At 48.8% G+C, this 20,811-nt stretch overlaps 1 protein-coding gene across 5 annotated transcripts in view; it reads right to left on the reverse strand.

Moving 5' to 3' along the window:
- Window positions 1-346: 346 nt before the first annotated feature.
- eef1db (eukaryotic translation elongation factor 1 delta b (guanine nucleotide exchange protein)) overlaps window positions 347-20,811 on the reverse strand; it is a 39,561-nt gene continuing 19,096 nt past the window's right edge. For 2 of the 5 annotated variants that reach the window (XM_070881791.1, XM_070881787.1), the window contains exons 3-9: window positions 17,665-17,736; window positions 11,579-11,653; window positions 8,568-8,646; window positions 6,858-6,967; window positions 4,834-5,013; window positions 2,488-2,682; window positions 347-444 (exon numbers count right to left, since the gene is read on the reverse strand). In XM_070881791.1, the coding sequence (XP_070737892.1) occupies window positions 406-444; window positions 2,488-2,682; window positions 4,834-5,013; window positions 6,858-6,967; window positions 8,568-8,646; window positions 11,579-11,653; window positions 17,665-17,736 (750 nt within the window). In that variant the 3' untranslated portion in view covers window positions 347-405. The remainder of the gene's footprint in view (window positions 445-2,487; window positions 2,683-4,833; window positions 5,014-6,857; window positions 6,968-8,567; window positions 8,647-11,578; window positions 11,654-17,664; window positions 17,737-20,811) is intronic. The other 3 variants (XM_070881788.1, XM_070881789.1, XM_070881790.1) reach the window with 3 other exon arrangements.

The following is a 20,811-nucleotide window of genomic DNA, read 5'->3' on the forward strand; positions in this document are numbered from 1 at the left end:
GAAACGGCGAGATTTAGGGAGGCAATTTCATAGCTTAGGGCCTCGGCAACTGAAGGCACGGCCATCAATGGGGGGGGGAAGTGATAAAACCGGGATGCGCAAGGGCCCAGAATCGGAGGAGTGCAGAGATCTCTTGTAGCTCTGGAGGAACAAGGCAGATCTTTAGCACGGATACTGATCTCCCACAATCTACAGGCAGTCAGTCAGCTTGGCATCACCTATTTAGGTCTTCCCTCCTACTCTCTGCAGGCTCTGTGGGGACTTGTGCTGGTGGGATTGTGCCGGTTCCTCAATACTAAAACAAAGTGGAACTGGAGGGTACGATAAAAAGACACGACACGACAGATTCATTTCTGCACAAAAATCTTCTTTATTCCCCAGTCATTTGGAAAGTGTCAGCAGTCTTTAGATCTTGTTAAAAGCAGCAACATCCACACTTTGCACCTGAAAATGGAGAAAGGACAAAAAGATGCCGATTAGAATGAGCGCCAAACTTAAAGGGGTCACCACCAGTTGTCATGGCAATGCACAGCACCAAGGAGCACACACAGGTGCAGCCCCCCAACCCCCTCACTCACCGAGCTGCACAGGGCTATGGTGACAAGAGCAATTGTGTCCAGAGGACAGGCCATGGCCGGGCTGCACCTCCCAGCAGTATTGGTGACGTAGCTCGACCACCGATGCAACACAGGCCGAGCAGGTCCCGAGCCGACTCCTACACACTGCCGGTGGAGGTCACGGATAGGGATAAGGAACAGGAGTGCCGAGGCAAAGTGTGGCAGCCCTGCTAGTGGTGCTTTGGTGGAGATCAGCTGTCAGGGAACTGAAGCGGGCACCTTCCCGAATAGCACACACCAGCCACTTGCTGGATAAATCTGCTGTGCCCTCGTGGGGAGAAATTTTAATGTTCTTCTTTTTGAATCCATAAATGTTTCTTCTTGGGGCCCCCCCCGTCTCCATGAGCAACACGCCAACTGTATCCAAACTGAGCGAGTCCTTCCTCCCAAACAGTCATCAGTTGAGGCCACTAACATGAGCCTGTTTATTCCCCATCCTCCATTTGATATGACCGAGTGGCTCACTCGGCCGCTTCAGAGAACAGTGAAGACTCAATCACATTGCTGTGGTCTACCCTCCTACTCTTTGCAGGCCCAGACCGGGTAAGGATGGCAGATTCCCTTCCCTAAAGGACGAGTGAACCAGTTGGGTTTTAACCACACTCTCCGACAGCTTTTTTACTGAGACCAGGTTTTGAAATTCTCAAAGTGCAAAGTCCCATCCCCAGGATTATTAGCCTCGTCACATAACCAACACACCACTGTTGGTGGCGGGGGAAAGAGAAGGGGAGGTGGAAATTGAACACGTGTCACCAAAGCAGTGCTTCATTCCAGCTCGTGCTGCAAACAATGAGCGGACAGAGACCTCGTACAAAGTTGGCACAGACTCCCAGCAACACATCACCGTTCCTTCATCGCTGCAATCACAGCTCCAGGCTATAGCTCCACAGTATCTACACACAAGGATCCCGGATTTAACCCTTGGATTGAGATGCGTTAAGCTGCTCTCTGTCAGACCAGTGCCAGCCCCGCTACAATTAACCTCTGACGTGCAGTACATGGAGCCACGATGGGGAGGTGGGCAGAAGTATGCAGCGCAAGTGTTTTGGGATGTTAAAGGTGCTATATAAAGGCATGCTCTGATCGATAGGGATGCCTGCCGGAAGTGAATGTGTTGGTGCAGTGGCATGACGTTAGAATGTGGTTTGCCTGTAATGCTCCCAAGATTCAGCAGCCCAGCAGCACTCATGGCCCAGGCTCACGCAAGATGAATGACAATTTGCACAAGCAATTGGAGCCACCCCCAACCTCCCCAACCCCCTGGGAAGCAGTCAACTCAGTCAGGGGCAGACCGACAACAAGAAGTTAGTCACCGGGCCCAACTCTAACACTCAGGATCCCGACTGGGCTGAACATTTCACATTGTCTCCCCCCCGCTCCCCCGCATTAGGTGGTCGGTTCCACTCATATAAAGGCATAACAGAATCCTCACCGTACCCCCCACATTACCATCTCCCACTCACACACACAAACCTTATTCTAAGTTTTAAGGAATTCATTGAGGCTTTGGGCATCGCAAGGCCGGCATTTATTGCCCATCACTAATTGCCCTCGAGAAGGTGGTGGTGAGCCGCCTTCTTGAACCGCTGCAGTCCGTGTGGTGAAGGTTCTCCCACAGTGTTGTTTGGGAGAGAGTTCCAGGATTTTGACCCAGCGACGATGAAGGAAGTCAGGATGGTGTTTGACTTGCAGGGGGATTTGGAGGTGATGGTGCTCCCATGCACCTTCTGCCCTTGCCCTTCTAGGTGGTAGAGGTCACGGGTTCCAACGCTCAGATAAACCCAGCTCCAGCAACGCTCCGAACTACCCCCCCGGCCCCCCCAACAGCCAGCCTCACAGTCTCCCCCCGGGGATAGCGCTCAACACTCACGTAATCTTCAAACTTGGTGATTTCTTCCTCCAGCTGGTCCGTGCCGACCTTGTCGTCCTCCACCACGCACTGGATCTGCAGCTTCCTGATGCCGTATCCGACCGGGACCAGCTTGGAGGATCCCCACAGCAGGCCGACTAGTTGCACTGTGCGCACGCACTCCTCCAGCTTCACCATGTCGGTCTCATCGTCCCACTGCAGACAAGAGGCGCATATCTCAGGTCCTGGCCTCACCGAAGTATAACTGCAGTCAACCCCCACTGCCCACAACCAACCTCAACTGACAAAAGTGGGTGGATCGGGGGGGAGGGAGGGGAAGAGGAGGGAGGGGCACTGTGGCTCTGACCTTTCTATAAAGTGCCTGGGGATTTCCCAGGCTCTTCAGCGAAGCAAAAGAGGAAATAGCAGAGGCTCTGACTATCATTTTCCAATCCTCTCTGGCTTCAGGTGTGGTGCCGGAGGACTGTTAATGTGGTACCTTTGTTTAAAAAGGGAGAAAGGGATAGACTGATAATTACAGGTGTCAGCCTAACCTCGGTGGTGGGAAAATTATTGGAAGGAATTCTGTGGATCAGGATAAATCTTCCTTTAGAAAGATGCGGATTAATCAAGCATAGTCAGCACGGATTTGTTAAGGGAAGGTCGTGTTGAACAAACTTGATTGAATTTTTTGAGGTGGTAACAAGGAGGGTCGATGAGGGTAGTGCATACGATGTAGTGTATATGGATTTTAGCAAGGCTTTTGATAAGGTCCCACATGGCAGACTGGTCACGAAAGTAAAAGCCCATGGGTTCCAGGGCAAAGTGGCAAGTTGGATCCAAAACTGGCTCAGAGGCTGGAAGCAAAGGGTAAATGGTTGATGGGTATTTTTGTGACTGGAAGGCTCTTTTCAGTGGGGTTCTGCAGGGCTCAGTACTGGGTCCCTTGCTTTTTGTGTACATCAATGATTTAGACTTGAATATAGGGGGTATGATTAAGAAGTTTGCAGATGATACTAAAATCGGCTGCATGGTTGTTATTGAAGAAAGCTGTACACTGCAGGAAGATATCAATAAACTGATCAGGTGGGCAGAACAGTGGCAAATGGAATTCAATCCAGAGAAGTGTGAGGTAATGCATTTGGGGAGGGCTAACAAGGCAAGGGAATACACATTAAATGGTAGGGCACTGAGAAGTGTAGAGGAACAAGGGACCTTGAAGTGCAGGTCCACAGATCCCTGAAGGTAGCAAGTCAGATAGATAAGGTGGTTAAGGCAACTTACGGAATGCTTGTAATTCTATGCCTTGGCTAATAAAGGCAAGAGCAGGGAGGTTATGCTAGAACTATATAGAACACTGGTTAGGCCACAGCTGGAGTACAGCGTGCAGTTCTGATCACATTACAGGAAAAATGTGAATGCACTATAGAGGGTGCAAAGATGATTTATGGGGAAAGATTGGAGATGCTGGCTTTTTTCCCTTGGAACAGAGGAAGCTGAAAGGAGACCTTATTGAGGTGTATAAGATTATGAGCGGCCGAGATAAAGTGGATAGAAAGGACCTATTTCCCTTAGCGGGGGGTGGGGGAGCAAAAACCAGGGGGCATAGATTTAAAGTAATGGGGGGGGGGGGGGGTTTAGAGGGGATATTTTTTCACCCAGAGGGCAGTGGGGGTCTGGAACTCACTGCCTGAAAGGGTGGTAGAGGCAGAAACCCTCACCACATTAAAAAAAGTACTTGGATGTGCACCTGAAGTGCCGTAACCTATAAGGCTACAGACCAAGAGCAGGAAAGTGAGATTAGGCTGGATAGTTCATTGCCGACCGGCACAGACACGATGGGCCGAAATGGCCTCCTTCCGTGCTGTAAATTTCTTGGACCTAAAAACCTGGTCAACCTCAACCTCACAGCCCATCTATTTTAATCAATTGCAACGGCTTTGAATGTGGCTCTCTTCATAAAAACATTTCAGCAGTTTAAGGGACGAATTTCCTGTGGGGGCTGCACTCAGGAAGCTACACCAATTTGTGCACCCACATTTCCTGCCAATTTCATTGATGTACACCAGACGGGTAAAATTCAGTGTAAACAATCGGGGCCAAAAAAAAAATGCTGAACTTGCACCACATATTCCTTCCTTTGGTATTAATATTGAAGTCGCAAGCCATCTTTCGTGCTCGGAAAGGATCAGGCTCGGCTGCGATGGCCCCATAGTCGAATAGCTGGCGGACACACACCAGGTACAAGAGTGGCTGGTGAATGTAGAGTGGGAGTTGTCGGGGGGGGGGGCAATTGTTTCTTACCGTGGGGGTGGGGGTGGGGGGGCAGGGGAATGTAACACGGGGTTGGGTGAAAGGATAGCTCACAGGTTTCACGTCCAACAGGATGGAGGACTTGGCGATGAGGGCGGGTTTCTTGGATTTCTTCTCCGCGTACTGAAGTAACCGTTGCTCGCGGATCCTTTCACTCTCCGCATTCTCTTCCTCGTCGCTGCTTCCAAAAAGATCGATGTCGTTATCATCCTCCTTGGCCTCCTGTGGGACAGGCTTTAAATAAAAGGGAGAGCAGTATGTTTACCGGATAAAATCACCAGGCAGCAGGACAGTGTAAAATAAACTGCCCTCGCAGGTCCTTTCAACCTCCCCGGGAGACCAGCACATGAGCAACTCCTGACCTTTGACGAGTTTCTGTGCCCCAGTCAACATTCCCCTGTAATGTACGCACCAGTGAGTATGCTCACAGGTTTGTAGAGCTGTTGAGAGAGGTGGGCGCTGGAGGGACTGGAGTGCTTCATCACCCCCGGCAACCAAATTTTAATTTGAACCACGTCTAAAGTTTAATTTGTTTAAGTTTGTCAGTTTTAGTGCCCCGCCCCTCCTTTTAGCCAGGGGGCACTTGTATAATGTGTGTTTTTTGGTGCCCTCAAAAAAAAAGGGACACTTGAAAAGATCTTGGAGTGTGATCCCCCCCCCCCTTTAATCAGGGGACACTTGATTGTTTCTACACAAAATAGTTGTAGAGTTGTTGCATTGTGAGTGGCTTAGCCAGTCATGGGATGTTCACAAGACTCAATAAAACCCCAGCCAGTTGGGTTCGGGGGATACACGATGAGGCATGCAGTTGTGAGCCTAGTGGATGAACTGGTAATGTGTAGTGTGATTTTAAACCTTTGTTAATAAACCAACTAGTTCTTAATAGCAATGTGTTGCTATGAATTCTTAAGCAAAGAACCCTTGAAGCAAATACATTACACCACCTTCGGTCAACTCCAGAACAGTGCCATGGCATCGCTGATCTTTTATGTCCATCTGAGGGCAGATGGAGCCTCAGTTTAACGTCTCATCCGATAGAAGGCACCTCCGACAGTGCAGCACTCCCTCAGTACTGTGTCAGCCTGGGTTTTGTGCTCGAGTCTCTGGAGTGGGGCTTGAACCCATGACCTTGTGACAATGAGCCAGGGCCGAGACCTCAAAACATCTACTGCACTGGCAAAGGTCATTCAGATGAAGCACGTTGGGACATCTGGAGGATGTGAAAGGCACTATATAAATGCAAGTCGTTCCCTTTTCTGAACATTTATAGTTTACACACAGCTCCCTTTCTCCTGTGGTACTGACTCGGTCACACACCTTGTGGAGTTATTCCCCACAGAAGCTGCATCATTACATAGAATGTACAGAACAGAGGCTGGCCACTCAGCCCAACTGGAGTATACCGGTGTTTGTGCTCCACACAAGCCTCCTCCCACCTGCATCATCCAATCCTATTGGCACATCCTTCTATTCCTTTATCACCCATGTACTTATCCAGCTTCCCCTTAAAATGCATCTGTGCTATTGGCCTCGACTGCTCCATGTGGTACCCAAATTCCACATTCTCACCACTCTCTGGGTGAAGAAGTTTCTCCTGAATTCTGTAATGGTTCTATCAATGTTTGGACTCACCCACAAGTAGAAACATCCTCTCTGCATCTACCCCATCGAACTCCTTCATAATATTAAAAGGTCCCGTGTGCCTTCTTTTCGAGAGGAAATAAATCCCCTTCACTGGAGCCCCCTCCCCCTCCCTTCACTGGAGCCCCTCCCCCTCCCATAAACCCTGTTGAATTATGCAGCAATTTGCTGCTCTGTTGATATTGGGGTAAAAAATGACCCTGGGGCAATGAGTGAGAATTTGTCAGAGTTCTCCCAATAGCTGTGTTTGTAAATGCATTAGCGGTCCGGTACTGAGCGTTATCCAGCGACAGGCACATCAGGCGAGGACGGGGCCATGTAATGCCCATCGTAGTGGAATAGCACACCAACAGTCAACTGTCGAGGTGGAGGGTACCTACCAATCCGTACTCCTAAACGGGGCCAAACCCTTCAGGAGGGAGGCGAAGACATCTTACCTGGCGCGGGGCTGGTGGGCAGACTGCAGGCTTGGTGCTGGCCGGGGACCTCTCCACTGTCGACAGGCGAATCTCTAGCTTTGCGAGCGCTAACCGCAGTTCTTCCACCACTAGTCAGGAGTGAACAAGGAGCAGGGTCAACGTACAATACACACACAGACTGCGCAAAAATCAAATCCGCTTACAGTGGAGCTTTTCATATCTCGGGCACCCCATCCCCTTCGGGGAAAGAAATCTGCTGCCCTTACCCGGTCTGGCCCACGTGTGACTCCAGACCCACAGCAATGTGGTTTACTCTTAGTTCACCACCAAAGCGGGATGAGCAATAAATGCTGGCCCTGCCGGTGACGCCGTGAAGGAAGCGTGTCAGGAGTAGACTGTGATAACCAGGTCTTTGTGTAAAGGAGCGTGGCCCAGTGACAATGCAGGCGGTTAACAGGAGCAGCAATAATAGAGGTCAATGGATAGCTTGTTTCTGCCTGAGCTTCAATGAGTGGAACCAAGGGGAAATGAAAGAGTCGAGCACTCTCAGCCTTCCACATTCAGCACTCTGGCTCCACCTGCAGACAAAGCAGCACACTGACAGGGAGTTTGGATGAAACCTGCTGATAGCTACAATAAATGATTATAGGCACAGAACTATAGCTGAGAGGCCGAAGATGTGTTAATATTATACGGAGAATGGAAAGGGTAGCTACGGAGCAACTCTTCTCTCTCGCAGTTCTGGTCTCCATATTATGAAAAGGATAAAGAGCACTATACATAATGTACAGCACATAGATTTACAAAGATGATACCAGAAAGGAGGGGTTATTATACCCATCAGGAATGGCCAAACAGGCTGGGACTCTTTTCTCTAGCAAAGAGAAGGCTGAGGGGTAACCTGATCGAGGCCTTTAAAATTCTGAAGGGGATTGATAGGGTAGACAAAAATGATGTTTCCACTTGCTGTGGAGTCCAAAACTAGGGGCTATAAATACAAGAGAATCACTGATAAATGTAATTGAGAATACAGGAGAAACCTCTTTACCCAGAGTGGTGAGAATGTGGAACTCGCTACCACATGGAGTAGTTGTGGCAAATATTAGAAGTATTTAACGGGAAGCTAGATAAACACACGAGGGAGAAAGGAATAGAAGGAGATGTAGTAGGGATGGGAGGAGGATCGTGTGGAGCAGAAACTCAGTTTGGGTCGAATGTCTTTTTCTGTGCTGTACATGATGTAAAGTATGGACCTGTGGACATCAGGCAAGAGCAGGATGGGGCTCAGCTGTGATGCCACCCCCCTCACTATGAACGGAGGCGAGGATGACCACCTGGGTGAGCAGGTCGACTGTGACCAGCCTGCCAGGGACCAGACCCCCGACATGAGGCAACGCTTCCAGGAGGGGAGGAAATTAACAAAACAAAGCAACAATAAAGTACGCAGAAGTGCGGGTGGGTGCTTCCAGGAAGTGCAAGTCTTCATGCACATTCCTTCCCCAAAAAAGACGTCCCGATGTTTGTGTTTCGTTTACCCCCAATGGCACTGTTTGAAGAAGAGCAGCGAGTTCTCTCCGGTGTCCTGGCCAATACGAGAACATGTGGTTACAGGACACCAAGAGCAATCTGTCACACCTACCTCGAGACTCAGACAGGAGTGACAAGCACTCCAACCCCTCCTCCTTTTACAGTCGTGAGACATTAACTAAAGCAAGCCCCTCAACGTACCCTTGTGTAAATTCTGGTTCTCCTTCTCTAGGCTGGTGACCCGGGTGCACAGCTCGATATCTGCACCTTGCACAGCGCTCTGAAAACACAACAGGTTGGAATTAGCCCCATGCAAGAAAGAAAGAAAGACACCCCAGGCAACAGAAAGTTAGCCCTCTCCCCCTCCCCCTCCCTCATTGGCAAGAGGTCAAGGGGCAGTAACGTTCAATGCCGAGCCTGCACACCTCTGGATAATGAGGGCAGTTAAACTGCAACTGCAAGCTCTTGCCAAAGGGGGCGCAACAGGTGAACCAAGAGGCCAGGACTGCGGAAGAAGCGAGCAGGAAGCACTCACACACAAGGCAGGCAAAGCAAAGGAGCCCTGAAATGCCCACATATTGATCATTTTTGCATCTGATAATCACATTGATCGCTGTGCTTCGGTAAGAAAGTTAATTAGAAGGCAACATCCTTCAACAAAATAGTCAGCCACCTGAAAAGAGCAACGTTATGTCCGTGCAGGGTTCCCACTCCTCCTCCCGAGGAAGAGCCTTGAAGCTTTCCTTCGCGTCATTCTGTCGGTACAGGTCTATGAGGCCGCTATTTGATAACGAACCAAGCAGACCAGATGCTTTTGCAGCCGTTCTCGCTCGATGCGGATCGTTCCCGCTGTATCCCGATGGAACAGCAGACCCACGTGGCTCCACAATCCTGACACCGGGAGCAAGTTTAGCGATATAAACATTGGTAACGGTACACAAACTCGGTTTCCCCCCCCCCCCCCCCACCCCCCCCACCCCACCCCCAGTGGCTCACACTCTCAAGAAGCACTGCTGCAGAAGTGCCGTCATTTTAGGGCAAAGTACCGCTACAGAGCAGGGACCTACAGATCTATTCGCCTCGTAGGCATCGCCCACAACCCAGCTGCACCCATTGTTTGGGAGAGAGGATGATAGTGGTGGCAGTGGCCAGTTTATACTGCCCCACACTAAAAAAACCTCAAGGTAAGGGCCCGTTATCCAGATTAAAGGGAGAGATTTTTGGTTTCAACAAAAAAAACAGCAACTTCGTCGCATCAAGATGCTGACTGCATCTTAACTAGTGAGCTGTACAACAGAGTTACACAGGAGTTTCCCCGCATGAGAGTTCCTCATCTCTGGCCTTTATCTCAAATGGGCTGAAGTATAGAGTAGGAAGTTGTACAGTCTTGGTCAAACCCCAGCTGATCTTTGTGGGCACCACACCTCTGGAAAGGATATATTGGCCTTGGGGAGAGGCGGCTGCAGTGCAGATTCACCAGAATGATATCGAGGCTGAAAGGTTAATTGAAAATTCTGAAGGGGATTGATCGGCGTAGAATAGGCCGATATTCCCTTGAAACCAGAAAAGACTGGATCATTTGAAACTTTAAAGTCTGAGTGTGTGATTTCTGTCAGGTAAGGGTATCAAGGAATATGGAGCCATGGCAGGTAAATGGGGTTGAGGTACAAATCAGGCTCGAGGGACTGAATGGCCTACTATCCATGGTATATCCTTGTAACAATGTAGAGCAGCTCCTTGCCTTCAGAACATCCAATCATTTGTATTTTTGTCCCCGACTGTTCCTTTAATCGGAGAGGGGTAAACTATCCAATTAGACAGTCATATTTCCACATCTCTCTGCGGCAGGAAGGCTGGGGAATGTCTCCCTGACCATCGCACTCCCAGCCAGACGGCTTGGGGCAGAGCAGGGCTGTTCCTGGCTGGCATGGCTCAGTGGTCACAGCTGTTATAGGGTACAACAGTCTTGTAATGAATGGCCGCCAAGAAACTCAACAGCAACGAGAATTTGTCATTAAAAGGTGAAGAGGAGCGGTGAATGCCGAGAATATGAAACAGAAACAGAAAATGGTGGGAATGTGCAGCGGGCTGATCAGCCGCTGAATAGCGGCACAGCTTTGGCTGTCTGCCCAGCGACGGAATAGTCTCCACTGAGACACTTCACTCCCTGTCCCCTTCAGGAGACAATGGACATGATGTTTCCCTGCCTCTCCCGAGAGGATTAACCCATTGTGGAATACAGCTCCGCTGGACTCGGCAGCCCCCCACCCCCCCACCCACCGCTGGCACTTTGCCCAAGCTGGACGGTGGGCTATTGAATCACAGGGGGCATTGCGGCCCCACAATCCACTCTGCAGCCGGCGGCCACGGGACAGCGACCAGGAGTGGCTTCCCTTCCCTTTCCCGACACGAGGGAGATTGCAGCGGGAACGTGCACCCGACAGATGAAGAGCAAGTGGCTCGGCTCTGCGGCAGCCGGAGCGAGGAAGCAACATTTTGTATTTAAAAAAAGGAAAAGACACAACGTGAATCATCACGCAGAGGATGGGAGGCAAGAGGATCTCACAACCAGCCCCCGAAAGCGGACAAAAGCTGAAGCAACGTACTTACTTTCTGATGATTTACAAGCAAGACATTCTTTTCAGGAAGTAAAAAAAGGAAACACAATGGTACTTTAGTGGTTTGGGAGCATGTTAAATCAGCTTGTTGCAATTCGCATGCTGCTACAGACTAGAAGCACAATGGAAGGAACAATCACGCTCTGCGCCCCATTCTCTCGAGTAACACAGTGAGGGTCCATGGGGTGGTGATGAAGATGAAAGTGTGCAATGATACAGCGATCAATACTTTAACACTCGAGTGTTAACTGCAAATCAAATGTAGAAGAGATCAACGCCACAAAACACACACACGGAGCATGAAGTTAGATCGATACTGACAACAAAAGAGAGAGAGGTGGGGGGGTGAGGGAGAGAGAAACGGAGAGTCTTGTCCGCACAATAGGACCAAAAAGCCAAGGTATGTAAAAATGAAAAAGACAGACACAATGCACAGGTTAAAACAACTCACTTCAAGACGCAACACTGTATTTTTAATACTTTACAAACAGCAATGCAGGTGGTGGGTGTTAATGGTGAGGTTAGTGATGTGCTGGGTGACGGGAGGGCAGCATGCCACCTAAAATACAGGCTTGCGTTGCCGTGGAATCTCACGTGGCTCGAGACGGGGCTGACGTTATTCTGGACAGCTTCTTTGGGATTACTGTCGGCCTCCCAAACGGACGAGATCTGGTTTATGGAAATACATTCGCACACGGTGATAATCTCGCAACGCTCCCACAAGCACCAACTTTCTGCCACGCAGACTAAAGGCCACCGATATATCCAACACCAACACAGCATGTTAACACGGATACCAGGAACCCGAGCCGGCTTTCATCATCTTCCTTCTGCTACTTTGGCCCCTTCCCACAGATTTGCTCCAGCGTTAGGTTCCGTTTTAAGAGAGCGATGCCCAGTTAATTATGACACAAACCTTGGTGCCAATTCAGTGAGTTTGTTTTACTCTTAACTGGAGGGGGGTTCATTTACCCCACTCCCTTCGGGTGCGTATCCCTATTGGTTAAAAAGGGTCAGTTTTTTTTTTAAGAAGGCGTGTCAATTTTTTTCTTATAAATAAAAAGAGCCTCTTTCTTAAACGAGTGCCTCAGTTTCTACTGGGTCGAAAGGGGCAGCTCTTGTTCCACCGCTTTAAGATGTTTTAAAACTCTACGTAAAGTTGAAGCAGTCATTTTCACTTAATTTCGTAAAAAAAATGCATTCGCTGATTAATTAGCAGTCCTTTCAAAAATCATCATCCCACCCTCAGGTGGGGCTTTCTTTAGATTGGTGTAAATTTACCAGAGGACCTATACGCTGCCATTTTCAAAAGGACGGCAAGGGCCCTTCCCTTCTTGGAGGCTCCCTCCGTTGTCTTAGCCGATAATGAATGGGCTGGTAAAGTGGGGGGGGGGGGGGGGGGTGGAAGCTCCTCAGAGACTTCTACAATCAGGAAACCTGAACATTATGGGTCGCACACTTGTGCTTTTTACATTGAATTCACAGTAGAGAAACAGGCATTGGGCCCAACTGGTCCGTACAAGTGTTCCTGCTCCACATCCCCCTCCTCCCACCCCATCAGCATGACCGTTCTCCCTCACATATTTTTCTACCTTCCCCTTATGCTATTTGCCCCAACTTCTCCCTATGCTAGCAAGTTCACATTCTCACTATTCAATGGGTAAAGAAGTTCCTCCTGAATTCCCTATTGTATTGATTAGTGATGATCTTATATTTATGACCCCTATTTTTAGACTTCCCCACAATTGGAAGCATCTTCTCTATCTCAACCCTGTCTAATGCCCTTCATAACTTTGAAGACCTCTATTAGATTGCCCCTTTTTTCATTAATTACTTCTGGTGAACTCTGGACATGGTATGCAGGCCACGGCTGATCAATCAAGTGAAGCCGGACTGACGGTTTAGATCCTGGGGGCGGCAGAGGGGGACACGGATCGGAGCGTGCTGCTGTTTCCAGGGAAACGAGGACAAAGCTAGAGGAGGTTGTCTATTCCCAAGTACGTCAATGCGCTCCAGTCATATAATTCCTGGAATTCTGGTGAAGAATGCTACGTTTGTTCGTACCCAAAGCCATCACTCAGCCTTGTGGATATGACCGTTAATGGCACACCTCAGACCTCAATGCAAGGCCAGGGCCGAATAGGCGTTAGGTCACTCAACAAATCTTTAGTATATGATCTATTTTTTATACATTTCCCCCCCCCCCCCTCCTCACTTCCTGCAGGTACTGACTCTTGCTGGGCATACAGTTCCATGGGTTCGAGGTGCTCCCCAGTACCATTATTCACACGTCTGCCACACATTCACATCTTCCAGCAGGAGTTTACCAGGGAGCAACTGTGTGGGGGACAATTGCCCTCTTCCCCCAACACAGTAGTCAATTGCAGCACATCGACCAATGACCCAGCCTAGGTCAGCAAGTTCACGTGGGAGGGAGATGTGTGCCCAGAGTGTGTATCCCTCAGAAACGCTGTCAGGCGACTAAATTCCACCCACCATTCCCCCCAAAAAATCAAATATAAAAATACATTCTTTCAGGGAATTTTTTGACCTATTTTCCAGAGAAATGATTGGATGGGGGGGGGGGGAGGGGGAGGGGGGAGGAATAAAAACTTTTAAAACACAACTTTTAATGATGCGTGTTAAAAGCATAGTGAAAAAAGTGTCTGAGATGGAATGAGACAAGACTCCACATGGTTTCCTCATAGATTATAAATATTAAGCAATCCAATGGCTCGTCTCTATAATTAATATATCCTCCACATCCATCGTGTTGGAAGATTTTTGATCTCTTTCTGACAGAAGAGTCAGGAATAAAACAGAATGGTGCAGCACTTTCAATACAGCCTAACTGCAGCAGAGATAGGAAGGTCCCAGGAAAGGCAGAATGCAGAGGGGCTAGTCTGTTCCAAGTCAAGCAAGACTCCCCACTAATGTGGGTTAGTGCAGCCTGCACATTACTTCCATGTTATCACTTGTATTGACTGAACGAAGTGAATCTGACAATATTGCACTGTACATTCACCACACTGTGGAATGAAGCTCAATAATTCAAACTGAGCCTCAGTGCTAACTTGGTTGCCTTCGAAGTGCTTGAAGTACATGTGCAATAGACATGGGTGTCCCATTCAAATCACAAGGGCGTTTCATTAGAACATTTCGAAGAAGAATCGCCCAGATTCTTCCCACATCCACCACCCCGACGCTACCCCCCCAGTTTTATTAATTTGTTTTTTTGCCTCTTCCAGATGATCAGATGATTTGGGGTGGAGTGGAGTGTACATGTTGTGATACACAACGTATTGTAATTGTGTGGGACAGGCTTGATGGAGCAGATGGTCATTACCTGTCCGTAACAAGAATTAGGAGCATTCCATTCGGTCCCCCGAGCCTGCTCCACCATTCAATATCATGGATGAACTTCTACCTCAACTCCACTTTCCCGCTCGATCTCCATATCCCTTGATTCCCCGAGTGTCCAAAAATCTATCGATCTCCGTCTTGAATATACTCAAATGACTGAGCATCCACAGCCCTCTGGGGTAGAGAATTCCAAAGATTCACCACCCTCTGAGTGAAGAGATTTCTCCTCATCTCAGTTCTAAATAGCCGACCCTTTATCCTATGCCCCCTAGTTCTAGACTCTGCAGCCAGGGGAAACATCCTTTCAGCATCTCCCCTGTCAAACCCTCCAAAACTATTATATGTTTCAAAGAGATCACCTGTCATTCTTCTAAATGTTCGAGAATATAGGCCCATTCTATTCCAGCTCTCCTTATAGGGCAGCCTTATCACCAGAGTTACACTCCTGGGTTCACGATCATACAAGTAGATATAGGATAGCGTGAATTAGCTCCCATAAAAGCAGGGCCACTTACAGGACTAACGAGTCTACAACAGACCCGAATTACTAACATTAACTCGATCTAAATATCCCGTCTGGACTTCTGTGTTAATTACTTTCCATATAGACGTGTACACGAACCAAAACAAATAGGATTCCCCGCAACAGCCCAGAGAAGCCCCCCTGCCCCCCACCCTAACTTTGAAGGGAACACTGGGAGACAATGGGTGACAAATGATCTTTACACGAGTACACCCTACTCGGGCGCGAGTTCCTCAAAATCTATTTCAACGGTGCCTTTATTTGGGGGGGGGACGCAAGATACAAAATTTCATGCCAAGCCCAAAAAAAGGGTGTAAAACCACAGGAGAAGACGCCACGTGTTAGTGACAATCGTAAAAACTCACGGACACCTCAAGCACCTGCACTGCTTCGAATCAGGAAAAAAGGTACTTAAAAATATGAAGTTAACTTCAAAAATAATTACGGCAACCCTTTATTTCACGATTAGGTATGGCTGCTTTCGATTTTACCAATACGAACACAACCACCACCCCCCCCTCCCCCCAACCATGCAAAATTGGTGTTGGAACACAGCGTTGTCAGTTAACCAGTGTTGCTTGTATCATAGCAAGGGCTAACTAGTGAGGATGGGCCCGCGTGTCCCTGGCTGATGACAGACTGAGACGCTGCTGGGAAACGTGAATTCTTGTGGCCACTGTTGGTAAAAGCGTTGCTCAGGTTGGAAGCGACCTGCACAGGCCGAGAAGGTTGCTGGTTCAATTCCCAGTGTGCTGGGCGATGATTACATGTTGCAAGAGCATAAGAAATAGGAGCGGGAGTAGGCCATTCGAGCTTGCTCTGCCATTCAATATCATGGCTGATCTTCCACTTCAACTCCACTATCCCCATGTCCCCAGATTCCCCAATATCTTAAAACTTATCGATCTCGGTCTGGGATATACTCAACAACTGAGCCTTCACAGCCCTCTGGGATAAAGAATTCCAAAAATTCACAACCCTTTGAGTGAAGAAATTTCTCCTCATCTCGGTCCTAAATTGTAACCCCTTATTCCGAGACTGTGACCCCTGGTTCCAGACTCCCAGTTTGGGGGGGGGGGGGCGAAAGAGGACGATGACACGACACCCTCCTAGCATCTACTCGGTCAAGCCCTGTAAGAATTTTATATGTTTCAATGAATCATCAGTCTTCAGTGTCCATCAGCTATGGGTGGACGGGGGGGGGGGAAATGGAGACACACCCCGGCTCCTCAGTCTCCATCACTATCGAATGATCCCTAATGGAAAGTATGCACGTTGTGGACCTCGGGTGCGGTGCCTCCCGTGGTTGGATAGCCTGCCCCCTACTCCCTACAAGGATCACCTGCACAGAATAATGTTTGTGCAAGGTACTGCAGAGGGTGGTTGACGTAGAGGGGAGTGCACCCCTCCCTTCCCTCCGCCCACCCTACAAGAATCAGATGCAACAGGTATTATCTGCTTGTACAGAGAAGCACAGAGGCAGTTTCATACCATTTCCCTGGTAGTTTAGGGAGTCAGAGATTATAATAGAGGCAGGCATTTCAGCCGTGCAGTGAGTAGTTACTATTATCCACTTTGGTGGCAAAAACAGGAAGACAGAATATTATCTGAATGGTGACAGATTAGGAAAAGGGGAGGTGCGACGAGACCTGGGTGTCATGGTACATCAGTCATTGAAAGTTGGCATGCAGGTACAGCAGGCGGTGAAGGCGGCAAATGGCATGTTGACCTTCATAGCAAGGGGATTTGAGTATAGGAGCAGTGAGGTCTTACTGCAGTTGTACAGGGCCTTGGTGAGGCCACACCTGGAATATTGTGTTCAGTTTTGGTCTCCTAATCTGAGGAAGGACGTTCTTGCTATTGAGGGAGTACAGCGAAGGTTCACTAGATTGATTCCCGGGATGGCAGGGCTGACATATGAGGAGAGACTGGATCAACTGGGCTTGTATCCACTAGAGTTTAGAAGAATGAGAGTGGATTTCATAGAAACACATAAAATTCTGATGGGATTGGACAGGTTAGATGCAGGAAGAATGTTCCCGATGTTGGGGAAGTCCAGAACCAGGGGTCACAGTCTAAGGATAAGGGGTAAGCCATTTAGGACCGAGATGAGGAGAAACTTCTTCACTCAGAGAGTGGTTAACCTGTGGAATTCTCTAACGCAGAAAGTTGTTGTGACCAGTTTGTTAGATATATTCAAAAGGGAGTTAGATATGGCCCTTACGGCCAAAGGCATTAAGGGGTATGGAGAGAAAGCAGGAAAGGGGTACTGAGGTTGAATGATCAGCCATGATTTTATTGAATGGTGGTACAGGCTCGAAGGGCCACTCCTGCACTATTTTCTATGTTTCTACATGGAGCTGGCTCGAGGGATAGCATAGCCTACTCCTGCTCTTATTTCTTACAAGAGGAAGCATTACCAGATGGGGTTAAGTGGAATGCAACTTTAGTTGTAACTAGTCAAGGAAAAACCAGAGTCCCATTTTAAGCCGATTGGAATCGACTCTGGAGTTGGTGTTATTTAGGTTTTTTTTTTAAGATGTCTGTTTCGCTACCATATCACATATTTGAAGGAAATGTATTTCTATTGAAACACTTGATAGTGTTTCACATCTGGCTAGGAATGCAATCAACTTGTGCAGACATTTTAAAACAAAATGCGGTGCGAACACAGTGTAAATTGTCACCTAGCTTTCTAGCAGTTAAAGGTTTGGGGGTTTTGGTGGGAAAGGCTTTGTGCACAACTAAGTGGGCATCTTGAGTCTGCGGCCAGCTACGAGGAGCAGGTACTCACTCCGGCCAGTGACCTCTGGATATTCTCCCTGGCTCTGGCAATGTCTCGAAGGATGTTACTCGCTCCGTTTTCCTAGGTAGTGCAGAAAGAATTTAGTCAAAAGCTTGATCTCTGGTCAAACGACAGCAAAAAAAAACAACAAAAAAAAAGTCGGTGGGTTACAATCACCGGCCGAGAGGGGAAATGCAAACCAGGCGAGCGCGGTGCCCTGAGAACCCATCGGCCAGGCAGGTAGGATGGGTGCGGGCCAGCATCCGATCCACGGAGCAGCGATTTCACCACACCAGAGCGCTCCAAACTCCAGGTAAATGTGAACAACATGCTCGAAAGTTTCTGACCGACCGTGGGAGACAAGCTGAGCTGCAACTCAAAGCTACGGCGTAGTCAGAGCGCAGAACCTCCCCTCCGCCACACACCTCTCAGTGTGTCAGAGTGGTCACTTACCACAGGTTTAAAAACAAGCCCTCCCCCCTCTCCGATGGTTAAGTCAGTGAGCTACTGAGGATTACAGACGAAGGAGATCTGTACCGAGAGAACAGATCTCAGCTTGTATAGGAGGAAGAGGGAAATCAGCCATGGATTCCCCCCCCCCTCATTCCTGTGATCCTGCCAGAGGTGTTGCGGACTTCGGTTGTGATACCCCCCAAAGTTGAATATCACACGATGAATGGATGTTGGGCTGATCAGTGCCCATGGATGCGGGGGAGGGGGGGGGAAAAAAAGAGAGAAATCACATCCAGCAACTGAAGCAAAGACACGGCAAGACTGCCTCCCATTCAGACCGAAGATCAGGATTGCAGATTCACCTGCTGTCGTTCTCTCCCCCCCCCACCCCCCCTTCTCCGGAGCACACCCAGCAGAAAGTAACCTTCAGGGACTAGACAGGCACGTGAATGACAGACACAGAATTCAGAGGTTCGCAGCGTCTGCGGAAATGGCAAAAAAGGAAAAACACTCCCAAAAATATAGGGTGAACAAAAGGAGTTTCAGATTTTAATTTCTAAAATAGAGAGACAGAAAACAAGGAATACAATTAAACGGGTAAAGTAACTTTGTATGCAGGCACCACATCAAATAGTATTAAGAATGCTTTAAAAGATCAGTCTGGACAATTCGAAAGGTAAGTGATTGAATAGTGACAACACTTGTTTGTGGCATTCCCTCCCCTGCAAGTCAGGTACGAGGGATGAATCGACACATTTGCAGTTTGGCAAGCTGATGGGAAATTAGGACCCGTTGGTTTCTATACATTTTTGACGCCTGGGTTAGCAATTTTAGAACAGGTACAATTTGCCCGAAACGCGAAGCGTGTGGTGCAGGAAAAGGATTCACAAAGAGCAGTCAGGCAAGCTGTGATTTGTGCTCCATTTATAGGAGGAAATTCTCCAATACCATCCGAATTCTACACGAGATCAAAAAAGAGAATGATCACAGCACCACAGAGAAACACACCGAGGGAGAGACAAACACCAACATTTCCGTCCTCTGCCATTTAGGCCCAATACCCACTTATTTAATAACATTTGTAAGAGTCAGGAGTGGGTTTCTGAGTGCCATTGCATTCAGTGGCACCACGATGACTACCCACTCCTGTTGTGGGGAATGAGCTTTCTGCCATTTCCAGTTTCACCCTCCCTCCCTCCACAATAGACACCACCGAATGGAACAACACTATCCAGGGGGCCCATTCCAGGCATCACGTTCCGCAAAAGGCACCAAGACTGACGAGGTTAATTAGAAAAAAACCTACACGGCATTCGAAGGTTCTGCCCAAGTGAGCACAGTTGGAACATTAACCCGCCTTTCCTCAGATGTGTTTATGTGGGAAGCTGCTCGCTACTCTGGGAGCTGAAATTAACTTCAGAAACCCCAAAATAAATCGGTGCCGGCACCATCGCCAATTAACTCAGACCGATGCTTGATCTAGTCATACCGCAGGGGATCAAAGGACCAGCTCACTCCCACATCAGTGCTCATTTTGGCCAGTTAGTCGTCCAACAGTGCGGAAAATGCCAAGAGTCTCCAAACCGAGCAAAGAAATCAACAGGTCACGTTTCCATACACTCACCGACTTACACAGGGACCTCAATTAGCCAAGTCTGGAGCCCTTAGGTGCAAGTGAGCAACGATTAAGACCTGGGGACCCCCCCAGTGCTCTTAGCACTACTTTGTGTTTAACCAGCTTCTCGCACGGAGCATTAGTGAGCTTTCCACTGCTGTCCATCTGGACCATCTGCGACCAGCCGCTTGTCGGGTTATCTGGAGCTATGGGGCATGATGTGGTCGCTCCTCCAGGACCCAGTAACCATCACTGCAGACCCAACCGCTTCAGGTACTGGATTCCAGAGTCTGCCACGGAGCTCGAGTCGGTTCTATATACGCCATCAGAGTGACATGAAACTGCCTTGACCCTGCTCACCTCTCTTCCCATCACTAGACAACTGCAGCAGGAAAATACCTCACGGGCAGAGCGACACAGCTCATCGCAATAACGCACGGGAGCAGTGGACCATCCCCCTGCCCAGAGTGTGGGCGCATACCATACCCCATCACATGGTTGGGGGGGAGGGGGGCAGAACTTAAAGCGGCAGCTGCTTGCTTCCTTGAGACCCAATTGCGGTAGGTCCTGAGCCCTGGATACATCCGTGTGTGTTCTTAAACCCGGGCTCCATGTTAGCATCTTCCAGCAGTTGTTGCCCCAAGTCTCCGTTTCCTCAGATGCTTTCGGCATGGTGCGAGGATCCACACACAAAATGGATGTTCTAGAGTACGAGTCACCGAGTTCGGGGCCTCTTCGAGGGGCTTGGACAGTGACATCCCTACTGGAGGTCACTTTAGGCTGAGGCCGGCCTCTGTAACTGGGTCCAATCTAGGCGTCAAGTTAGTCGTGCAACGGAGGGGCACGATGTACAGGCAAGGAATTCTGCAGCCACCTCTGGTACAATCAGCAAATGCAACCAAATTGACAGCCCTTAACCGCCACACATCCTATCACGTGTAGAAAGAACTCAACCCTTGCAGTGCTGAAGACAAGAGTTCCGTGTCAGATTAAACAAGACAAGTTGAGGGTTATTTTTGAGGACACTTGGGTGTAACGCTCCTTACCCTCATTAGCCTGAAGACCAACTGACAAGACACTGGTCACGT

This window comes from Pristiophorus japonicus, chromosome 5 (genome assembly GCF_044704955.1).
Source record: "Pristiophorus japonicus isolate sPriJap1 chromosome 5, sPriJap1.hap1, whole genome shotgun sequence".
Lineage (NCBI taxonomy): Eukaryota > Metazoa > Chordata > Chondrichthyes > Pristiophoridae > Pristiophorus > Pristiophorus japonicus.